Raw genomic sequence first — 12,007 nt, 5'->3', positions numbered from 1 at the left:
ATGTGCTTGAAGAACTGCCTGGTTGGGGTCACCTTTTGTACGTGCTACCTGGCTTCTTACCTCACGAACAAGGTGAGGGGGCGGATCTCGGGGAGGCGGGGATTGAGCGTGGGAGATTTGAGATCCATAATCGTCCATGAAACAAATCAGCCTCCACCTTTTTAATCATTTCTTTTCCTGTTGATAAAGAGGCCGACTTTGCATGTCATGCACCTTTGGAAATACAGTCTGTTGGACCCTGTTGTGCCTGTTTCCCTGCCTGTAAAGCATCCTTTTTTCAGTCTTGCTAGAAACTGCGTGTTTTGACTAGCAGATTCCCAGGAACTTAATTTTGGGCTGTGTGGATACTTTTAAGGGATTGAAAGCAGTTGGCTCCTGTTCTGGGGAGAGGAGGAATAGGAGGAAAAAATCAAACACATCGTGCCCTCTTTTCTAAAAACATGCCCCTACTCCAGAACCCCACGATATGCTAGAAATCTTTAAATGGGAGATATCAGCTCTTACCCATCGCTCCTGCACCATTCCCAAACCCATTTTTTAATGTCTTCATCCCAGGCACTTACAGTGTATGCAAGATTTTTTTTCGTGGAATTATTCTTAAAATGAAAACTTAATTTTGTTTAAATTAACGACATGAAACCCTTTTTACGAAGAGGCAGAAAAGCAGTACTACCATGTTTTTGTTTTGTTAAGAGGGGGAAACTGGCCTTGGATTTGGTACCATGCAGAAAATGTGGGACCCCCTGTATGCTAGTGTGAAGCAACGCCTCCTGTTTTGGATTCTGGGCTAGACACCAAGCCAGGTGGTGATGCTCTACCCAGGACAGCCTTCCTCCATTGTGGGGTCTCAACTGCTCTCTCCTCACTCTATCCTCCCCCCTGACGGCCCTTCTTGCTCTTTGTGTAAGAACCGTTCGCAAAGAGCATTTCCTTATACGTGTTCGTCTTCAGTATATTCAAACAATGGGCCTAAACTCCATTCCTTGCCCAGTTATCTTTTTTGTTATGGCCATGGGCGTTTAAAGATTAATACAGATTTGCAGGGAGTCAGTGATGGTTTTGCATCCTTGCTCCGTGTACTTGGCCTTTGAGACTTAAATCTCGCTAAACTTAAACTTGTAAACTTTAAGAAGGGATTAAAAAGTCCTCTTCACCAATTAAGAATATAATCAAGTCAACATAAAGCACAGAAAATTGTTTGGATAGGCACAGGTTCTCTGCTATCTAGACAGTTTTTGCAGAAGGTAAAGTGTAATCTCTCATCTGGTAAGTGATAACATCAGTGAACTGGTGAAAGAAACCCATCAAAAATGAGCAACCTTAACTGAAATTTTAACTTATTGTTTGTCTTCTTTTTGGAAGACTTATAAGCAAGGCAATGAAATTTTATTTTCCAGGTCTTAGGGGAAAAAAAGAAAAGAAAATTGATTAGAAATTAGATCTCTAGTGATTTTATTATATCCCCAAATATTGAAATATTATAAATGAAGCTGGCTTCTGGGGAAAAAAAGTTTTGCTTCTGGGTGGGAAAAAGTCCTCTTCAGAGAGTTGTGAGGATTAATCTAAATGATGTTTGTAAGGTGATTGATCAAATACCTAACATCATGGTAAATATTCCAAAAAGTAAGCGGCAGTTAACTCTTTGATGAAATGAGGTGGGAAAAGAAACACAATCTTTTACTTTAACCCTTGGGGTATGACACAGTAATTATTAGCATCTCACAGATTTGTTTTTTCATTATAGGACAGGTAGTTAAACTAGAATTTTTTTCGTAGCACTACCTCAGAAATATGTGAATTTGTGGAATCCTTGCCTTTCTAATTTCTCTAGCTAATCTTAATTTGTCTAGCTAACTTGATGAATGTATTGATATTTCACTTTAAAATTATCTCCAAAATTCATCAGAAGGGGCAGAGAAACAGGTCTTCCATGAAAACCCACAAGCTATGGCATTGTTTTAAAAAAGTGTATCAAAAAAAAATTCAATAGCAGATAACATTTATGTCATAAAAATTAATACCCCTCTGGATACAAAGTTGCATTTGTGGCATTATTTTTGTGTTTATTGGGGCACTACGTTATTTTATTAAAAAATGCAATAGAGATTGAGTACCTGCCTTGTGTATCATGTCTCAGAGTACCAGACAAAAACAAACAAAACTTGGTATATTAAGAATATTACCCATATTAGAAATATCTAACATGAGTAACAGAAATAATAGATTCCTAAAGACACCCTCAGAATTTAAACAGTAACACAGCGACATCTTTCTGCATTTCCCAGGATGGTTCAGGGTTTGGGGTTAGGACTGTTGGGTTGAGCTGTGGTATAATAACAGCAGGGGGCAGAAGAGAACAGCCAGCGAGGAGATTATATGAAGGGGAAGATTATATGAAGGAGGTGACTTTAAAGGTGATGGAGAGGAATGCAAGACTCAGGTAGGGGTGTATGAGGTGGTCCTGGACTCTGGTAGTGTCTGTGTAATTCTTAACTATGTCCTTGTTTCAACCTGGAGAATCTTCTCAACCAGGACAGTCAAACTTTCTCTGGCAGCGGGGTTTGGACCAGGTAGAGGAGGGGAAGGGAGCTGTGCAGTGGACACCCTGTAAACTTTTGTTCCTGCATCTAATTTCTGCCAAGATAATTTTCTTTAGAAACAGTGAAGGATCCTCTCTTCCATTTTTTAGAAGACTCTAAATGCTACTTTCTTTATTTTCATATGTCTTAGGTAGTAGTCTCTTTGAACTCTTTCCCTTTCTATTTGTAGGAAGAAAATTTGTTTTAAGAAATCGCAGGCCTCCCCGGTGGCGCAGACAGTTGAGCACCTGTGCTGTGAAGCTGTCCGCAGCCTCTGCAGCATGGTTTCGATTCCCGTCAGGCCAGGGAGATTCCCACATGGCTCCGCAGATCTCTCCTGATTTGCCCGCTGCTCCTCTCAGCAGTGTATTTCAGTCAGTGTGCCTGTTGTGCTCCCTGCTCTGTCTCTGGTGAATTCTTTCACCCTCCTGCCTCTCTGACCTTGTAGGGTAAATGGTTTTCAGGCTTTTGGGACCTCCCACCATTAGGAGTGCCCTGCCTGGTGGGGCACCTGCAGTTGTTAGGTTTTTGTAAGCTGACTTGTTTACTTCTGTGGACCATGGGAAGAGTATTGGGATAGTCACAGAGAGAAGTGGAAGCAGAAGTTTAGGCAGGAGAAAGAAGCAGGAGAGAGAAGGGGAGAAAGAAAGCTAGGAGAGAGAGAGAAGCCCAGAGTAAAGACTTGCCAGGGGCTCAGGATGCCTCCTGGCACCCCTGCCTGCTGTGTACCTGTGTAGGGTAAATGGTTTTTCAGGCTTTTCTGCCCTCCCACCATTAGGATTGCCCTGTCTGATGGAGGTACCCTCAGTTGTTACATTGTTATAAGCTATCTTATTTACTTCTGTGGGCTATGGGAGGAGTAGTGCGAGAGAGTCACCAAGAGAAGCAGAAGAAGAAAGCTAGAAGAGAGGCAGGAGAGAAAAGGGGAGAAAGAAAGACACCAAAGAAGCCCGGAGTGAAGACTTGCCAGGGGCTTGGAAGCCTACCGGCCTCCTGGCCCCCCGGGACCCCTGCCTGCTGTGTACCTATTTGCCACACTACATGTAATGCTCAATAAAAGCCTGAGAAAGCCACAGAGGGCTCCAGGACTCCTCCTTTACCCATTTGGTCTGCTGAATCATAAAGAATATGCCCTGTGCCAGCCTGTCCTGCCACTGCAGACCTGTACACACAGTTCTTATATAAATAAATAAATAAATATTTAAAAAAAAAAAGAAACCGCATGTATTTTAGTGTCACTGTTTAAAAATATATTGTAGGGCCTCCCTGGTGGTGCAAGGGGTTAAGCACTGCTCTAGAAGCAATCCACAGCCTCTGCAGCATGAGTTCGAGCCCCGGCTGGCCATGGAGAAACCCACATGGTGCGGCAGACCTCGCCTGATTCTCCCACTGCTCCCCTCAGCAGTGTATTTCAGTCAGTCTGCCTGTTCTGCTCCCCACTCTGTCTCTGGTGGATCTGCTCACCCCCTGCATCTCTGGCCAGTAACCCAGCTCTTGTATGCATAAATAAATAATTCTTAAAAAAAATAAAAATCTGTTGTTTAAAAGAGTTGTTGACTTTTGTTTGAGGTTTCAACAGCAAGTGTTCTGACTTTCTTGGTTGGTGTGGAAGGTTCCTGTAGTAAACCAGCCCAGGGCCCAGGGCAGACAACTCAGCTGTTAGGTCTTCAATCTTGCAAGTTGAGGTGATTGCTTCAGCATTTTCCAGCTTTTCCAGGATCTAAGACAAGCCTCAACACACAGTAAACTAAATAAATATTTGTTACCTTCATGAAGGTTGTTCTGGGTAATACAAGACATCACCCACATGCTCACAATCTTTTCTCCATCTGTATTTTAATATGAAAATATTAGGGGAAATAGGAGAGGGGAATATCTTGATTTGTGTGAGTAAATAGACTTCAGGGGAGAATGAGGATCCATTTAATAAATATAGAGCAGAGCACAGAGAGTCAACCAGAGATGTCACATTTAGGCTCTCATATAAGGGAATTATGTGTGGACTAATCCAAAGGGAAAAAAATATGTGTAAGCTTGACCAATCCCGGTATAGTTCATTGATTAGCTTATGTGAAGAATCAATAGAGTACCTGCCTAAAGCCATTTAATGATTTTAAATTTTTAAAATTCTCAAAGTCTTAAATAGAAAAAATAGAAAAAGATACCCAGAAGGACAAAAAAAAAAAATTTCCTCATTCATCAAGTGCTTTCAATTTGATAAAAAAGACATAATAAACATACAAGTTCACCTTTGCCGAGTTGGCTAAAAAAATCTTTAAAAAGCTAAAGCAAAGTTCCACAAGACACCTAAACACAGTTAGAAAAATTCCTTAAATGCAAAAACCAAATAAAGCCCTAAAATTGGAAGGAAAACACAAGAAAGAGAAACAAAGAAGGGGGTTGGATTTTTAGGTAACTACACAGTGGTAAAGTAGATACCTGAGAATGCAGACATCCAAGGGCCTGGCTGGTTTTCTTGAGTGACTGCAGTTACAAGAGTCTTCAGGGGTCTGGGAAGGTGTGAGTGTCTGAGCATCCTCAGTATCAGACCCTGCTGCTGTGCCTTTCACTATATTGGTTTCGTTCTCCAACCAAGATGTGGCCAGGCTTTTAATAACCCCGGGGACAGCAGGGTTCATTCTCCCTCCACCTTACTGTATGATTTGGAGGATGGGGGATGGATAAAGACCCTTTTGAAACTTGAAGGTGCTTATATGTCTTCAGTAGGAATTTCTTTGATTATACAATGTATCTATTCTCTATAATTTGAAAATGTCAATTAATCTGGTACTTGTTTTTCAGTATGTCCTGTCTGTCTGGAAATTTACCTACCCTACGTTATTCCAAGGGTGAGTATCTTTTATGTTCTTTATATGCATTTGTAAGAAGTGTCCAACTAGTACTGTTAAATATTCTTTAAAATATTCTTAGTAGTATTATTTTTGTTATACAGCAACAACAAATGCAAGGAAACACTCGCCACCATACTTTTTATCCCCTAGATCCTTGCACACATCTCCAAACCACCTCACCTCAGTTTGGTTACCACTGTCCACTAGTTCATTTTTATTTTGTTTTGACTGTTCATTAACTTTGTTTCCTTATATTGCACAAATAGGCAAAATCATCCATATTTGTTTTTATCTTTCTCAGTTTGCTTTATATAATCCCATCAAGTTCCTGCCATTTTGCAGGCAAAATTTCATCTTACAAGTAACAGTATTTTATATATATACCACATCTTTGTCCAATCATCTGTCAATGAGAACTTAAGTTACTTCCGTATCTGTCAGAGAACTTAAGTTACTTCCATATTTTACTATACTATTGTAAATAATGCTGCAATGAACATTGTGGTACATTTGACTATTAGAGTTGATGATTTCATATTCTTTGGACAGATACCTGAAATGGGATCACTGGATCATATGATAGTTCTGTACTTAGTTATCTGAGGAAGGCCCATGTCACTTTTCGAAATGACTGTGCCAATTTACATTCCCAACAACATTTGTATAAGGTTTTCTTTTTCTCCACATTCCAGCCAACAGGCTTTTTGCCAGCAGGCTTTTTGAAGCAAGCCATTCCTACAAGTGTGAGATGGTAGCACATTGTGGTTTTGATTTGTGTTTCTCTTCTAAGGGGTCTATTGCTAAATTGTTTTAATTATTACACATATAAATACGTAGCCAAGCAAGTTATCCTCATTCTTCCTTTTAAAAAATGTTCCTTATATTGTCAAGTTTCTCCCTACCATTTCATGGAGAAACCTTTACAGTGTTGTCTATGATTATGTATATTTCAATTAATAAAGCCAGGACTTATTTGAGGCTTCAGACCAGGCATTGTCTCTCTTCAGTAAATAGGAATGCTTTTCTGGTCTTGATTGCTTTCTCTCCTTTCTCTAGGTGGAGGGAGTTTGGGAATTTATATGGGGGAAGGTATGATCTTTATACCTGAATTGTCTTTGTCCCTTCTTGTCTGTGTCAGACCAAATGTGCCCCCCAACCTGCCCACCCTGCAATAGAATGCAAGGTCTGCAAATGCAAGAATTTTTTTAAGATCCGTTTTGTAGCTGAGGTATCTTTAATGCCTGAGAACAATGCCTGGCACATTAAGGGGTTCATTGAAGGCAGAGTAATTCATTCTGCAAATATTTATTGGTTTCATCCTTGTGCCAGGTACTGTTCTAGAATCTTGGGATACATCAGTAAAGAAAACACAGTTCCTTTCCCTCCTGGAGTTTGCATTTCTCTCCTACGTTCCATAACTCTACCTGCAGTGAATGGCACCCTCTCTCCCGTTGCTTGACTCAGAATCCTGGGAATTATTCTTATCTTTATCTCCTTCATCCTCAATATTTGATTAACCATCAGGACCTCCTGGACATCTTTAGGATCTGTCTTCCTTTTTCATCCCTATCACCCCTTCCTGGGTTGCTCTCACCTCTCAATTTACTCTAATGACTCCTAACTTGATTCCTGGCCCCTGGTCTTGCTTCTCTCAAAGACATTCCTTGTAAAGAGAGGGTGCTTTGCAAATGTAAAGGTGACAGTGTCCCTTACATGGTTCAGATCCCTCAGTGGGTCCCTGTTTTGAAGTCCCTGCTTGTAACATGGTCGATGTGGCCCTTCTCTCCAGTGTTAGCTCTTGTCACTCTTGCTTTTTTTTTTTTTTTTTTTTTTTTTTCACTCTTGCTTTGTTTACTCAAATGTTAAGGTCTAGGTGAATTGAACTTATCTGGGCTTCAGACCAGCCATTTTCTCTTCTTACCTCTGGGGCCATTCTGGGTCTTTTGCTTTTTTATATGATTCAGGTTTTTGCTGAATTTTTTGATTCAGGTTTTTCTTCTTTAAGAAGACTTACCCAACTCATTAGACTAGATTATTTGTCTCCGATTAGGTGGCTCATGCTACCTGGTACTCTTCCTATTGTGATTTTATCACACTTTGTAATTATTACTTAAGTAGCCTACTTCCCACTAGACCAAGGTTTCTTAACCTCAGTGCTGTTAATATTTTAGCTGGGTAGTTCTTTGTGGGGTCTGTTCTATACATTGTAGGATGTTTCCTCCTTTACTCATCACGCACCAGCATTAACCCTTCTTTCTCATATCCCCAGTTGTGACAATCAGAAATGTTTTCAGAAATAGCCCACATGACTGAAGAACCACTGCTCTAGACCAGGCTGTTGGAGGGCATGCACTCTCTCTGTGTGATTTGCCTGGCTGCTTCAGTAAAGGCTTCAAAGAGGATGAGCAGGTGTTGACCAACAACAAGGACATGGGAAGAACATTATGGGTCAGAAGATCGCACATGCAACCCTTTAAATGACTGAAAGGGCCTGGCACAGTGCCAAGGCTGTGGGCCATTGGGTGTAGATGGAATGGAGCTGATCCTGGGAGAAGGGTGGGTGCAAGGTGTTGAAAGCTTGAGCATCACACATAAGTGAACTTGTCGTGTAACAGTCTCAACTGTGGTGCAGCAACAAATGTCTGTGTTGTAGTCACATCTAAGATGAAGGGTCTCAGGTCATAACTAAAATAAAGTTTTAGAATTTATTATGATTCACCTAAAATAAATAAAAAACAACAACAACAATTAGAGTGGAACAGGATGAAGTTAGGTCCATAGTACCCCTCTCACTCATTTGGCATGTGACTGAGCTCCTTGCAGTGGGAGAGGGAAGGGTGTTTATATCCTGTACTCCCCTTCATGCTAAGAAAATGGGTTTCATGCCCCAATTGTCTTCTATCAGAAAAGAGTCTGGGAGCTGCTGTCTGGGCATCAGGAAAAATCAGCTCTGTAACACAATTAAGTTTGCATTTTAGAACACTTTGACTACAAGAAGAGTAGGTGACCAGTGTTGTGGTCCAGGTATGAGATGATGAGAGTCTGAATTAGACAAAGGAATGGTGTGGAAGGCTCAGATTTGACAGCTGTTTTAGGGATAAAATCAACAGGATTTTATTAACAGATGAGGGAGGTGAGGACTGAGGCAGGGCTTGGATGAGTCTAGATTTCTGATTTGGCTGATTAGGGATAAGATGATCAGAGTAGAGAATGGGAAATTCAAGGTAAGGTTTTATGTTTATTGTATTTGGGAGTTTAAGGGCTGTCAGGGTTGCAGTATCCTTGAGGATAGGGAGTTGGAAATACCAGTGCAGAGTTAATGGGGGAGAGATAGCTGTGGGTGAAGCTGTTCAGGAAAAGTTAGGAATAAGAAGAGTATCAGTGTCAACACTGAATGGGACACTAGACTAAAGGAAACAGTAGAGGTTGTGAGCAAAAGTGTGAGAGACAAGAGGTGTAAGAAGGATCAGATGTTTGTATTTGTGTGAGTCAACAGACCTGCTGGGGCTGAGTATTGTTTGAGGCCATGACGCCCTGTTAAATTCACATTGGCCCTTGTCCTTTTCAGGTGGCAGACATTAATTGGTGGACTTTTGCTGCATGTGTCATGGAAACTGGGCTGGGCCGAGATCAACAACAGCTCAAGGTAGAACAATGTTTTCTGTGCTGGACTCATGATTCAAACCCTGCTTCCTTTTACATTATTTAATTTCTTTTGGTATGATATTAGGAAACTTGTGTGTTTGAGTTGTTTGGTCTTTCTCAGTTCCATCCTAACCTTGAGATTCATGATTTCTATAATCTACTAGAACTCAAGTAGTGATTTCCAGGTTAATAATGCCACTAATACAATATTTAAATTAACTGAGATAGTTTATCATACCATATTTATTTGACCTTATTTTACATCATAGAACCACAAGAATGTGTTCTCTCAGCTTTAAACTTTCATTGTAAATTTTTAATTTTGAAATTATTTCCTTTCAGAAAAGTTAAAAATAGTACAAAGAATTCCCATACTCTTTACTCAGCTTCCTCAGTTATTACTTTGCCACATTTAAATACATTTCTCTTGATATATACTGTTGCATATTTTTTTCTGAACTATTTGAGAATAATTTGCAGATTTGAGAGTAAATACTTCTTTTCTTTACTTCTAAATTCTTTACCATTTATTTTCTAAGGGCAAGGAAATTCCTTTACATGTCTAGAGTACAATTACAAAATCAGGAAATTAACATTCGTATACTACTATTATCTTGGCTACAGAGCATATTTATATTTTGCCAATTTTTTCAGTAATGTCCTTTATAACTCTTCCCCCCAGCCCCCACCCAAATTTTGATCCTGGGTGTAATTCAGATCATGCATTGATTGCATTAATTGTTACAATTCTATTGACAACTTTTCAAATAGATTTAAAAGAAACTTGAAAGGCCATAACATTTTTTAGTCAGTCTGAATTGGCTGTCTACTCCTGCCTCACCTAGATGAATCCTCATGATTCTTTAAAATCATGACTCATCTGAAATGATGTGCAAAATGAAAAGATGAAGTCAAAGTTCATATGAATAAGCTAAAGATCGCAATTGTGTGATCATCAGTTCAACTCATTTGTCTCTCGTCCAAATTATTTTGCCCCACTGCTCCATTAATTAGATTAACTGCTTAATTGCTAAGTTATCACTTTTCTTGGCATTCTGGAGGAGCTTTGAGAATGTGTACAGTATAAATATTAATTATTTTAACATCTTAAAATATAATACAGAAGGACAAAAACTAGTATTGAGTCTACAGGGAAGAGGGGAGACCCTGGGAACAGAGGTGTGGATTAATATCCCTGAGCCTATATATTATACTCCTTCTGAAAGAGTTTACCACACAATATGCTTAAATAATCCAAAGGAATAGTGCATTAAGATATAATTTTGCGTTTCTGTGGTGTAGTGTCCTCAATTGGATAAAGTGGAATACTTTTGGGACTTTCTATGTGCTACAAAGATTCTTCTATGTGATAAAACTTCAGGGATTTTCTTTGTGATGTTACCATACCATTACTCCATTGTTATAATGGCCAAGTGTCCATCAAAACAAATATAGGCCTGAAATTCACAAGTCCTGTGATAATTCTAATGTTCAGTCTATTCTGATTCCAAATGGTTGAACTTATTTCTCCACAGAAATAAGATATTGCACTAGAATGAGTCAATTAGATGTCAGATTTTGCATTGGGGTCCTCCAGAGGTGATCAACCTGGGTTTTCCACCCTTATGGTGTTCCTAACTGTTTAAAGAAATTAGGATTTTCTTATAATTTTTTTAAAGATTTATTTATTTATGCATACAAGAACTGGGGTACAGATCAGTATTGTGGGGGGGGGCGAGAGGATTCACCTGAGACAAAGTGGGGAACAGAACAGGCAGATCAACTGAAATACACTGCTGAGGGGAGCAGCAGGCAAGTCAGGAGATGTCTGCTATGCTATGTGGGTAGCTCCCTGGCTGGGGATCAAACTCTGCTGCAGGGACTGTGGCGAGCTTCATAGGTTGGGTCTATACTTTTTGAGATGAATTGTTTGGTTATTAACAAGTCTTTTAAACGTTTTACCTTAGTCATGTTTCCTTAGAAGCAATGTCACTGTTCATACTGAAGAACATCTGTAGTAAGAGATATAGAATGTAAATGTTACCATGTTAAAACAATTTTTAAGTGTGTATTTCAGTGGGCATAAAGTAAATTTACAATGTGTACAACCATTATAACCATCCATCTCCAAATGTCTTCATCATCCCAAACAAACTCTGTACCTATTAAGCAATAACTCCCGATTCTCCCTTTCCTCCAGCCCATGGTAAACTATTGTTCTACTTTCCATCTTTATGAATCTGCCAGGCCTAAGTACTTCATTTAAGTGTGATCATAGTTGCCTTTTGTGTCTAGCTTATTTCACTTAGTAAGACGTTTTTAAAGTTCATCCATTTTGTCATAAATATGAGGATTGCATTCCTTTAAAAGTCTGAATAGGGCCTCCCCGGTGGCGCAGCGATTGAGCACTGGGTTGTGAAGCTGCCTGCAGCCTGTGTAGCGCCGGTTCGATCCCTGGCCGCCGGGTGAGGGTCCCACATGGCGCGCAGACCTCTCCTGCTGCGCCTGCTGCTCCCCTCAGCAGTGTACTTCATCAGTCTGCCTGCTCTGCTCTCCGCTCTGACTCTGGTGAATTCTCTCACCCTCCCGCACTTCTGACTGTACCCAGTGCTTGTATAAATAAATAAATCTTTAAAAAAAAAAAGTCTGAATAATATTCTGTTGTATGTCTGCGCCACATTTTGCTTACCATTCACCCCTTGATGGACATCTTCATATTTTGATTGGGGACACAAGGAGTGATTGAACTTGGTAAAGAAAACATTTTTCAGGATTCTTTCATTGGAAGAAGTGGGCCTGCAACAGTAGAAGTTTGAGACCCACTGGATACTTTTGTCCCTTGAACCAGGCTGTCCTAGTTTTAACCCCCCTCTGAAGATTCTTGATCATACCCTTTTTCATCCTCTTGCTAAACTTGTGAAGGTCTTTTCA

General features: G+C 40.0%; 1 protein-coding gene across 1 annotated transcript in view; it reads left to right on the top strand.

Annotated features, from left to right (window-relative positions):
- The window catches only part of TMEM241 (transmembrane protein 241), a gene marked incomplete at both ends in the record, with an annotated part of 108,460 nt that continues 96,453 nt past the window's right edge, over positions 1 to 12,007 (top strand). Inside the window, 3 exons of the mRNA XM_084252425.1 lie at positions 1 to 72; positions 5,382 to 5,428; positions 9,000 to 9,077. Coding sequence (XP_084108551.1) covers positions 1 to 72; positions 5,382 to 5,428; positions 9,000 to 9,077 — 197 coding nt within the window. The remainder of the gene's footprint in view (positions 73 to 5,381; positions 5,429 to 8,999; positions 9,078 to 12,007) is intronic.

The sequence above is a fragment of the Talpa europaea genome (assembly GCF_964194135.1).
Source record: "Talpa europaea genome assembly, chromosome: 13".
In the NCBI taxonomy this organism is placed as follows: Eukaryota; Metazoa; Chordata; class Mammalia; order Eulipotyphla; family Talpidae; genus Talpa; species Talpa europaea.
The sequence above is the reverse complement of the archived record's forward strand: the minus strand, read 5'-3'. Positions and strand labels throughout refer to the sequence as shown.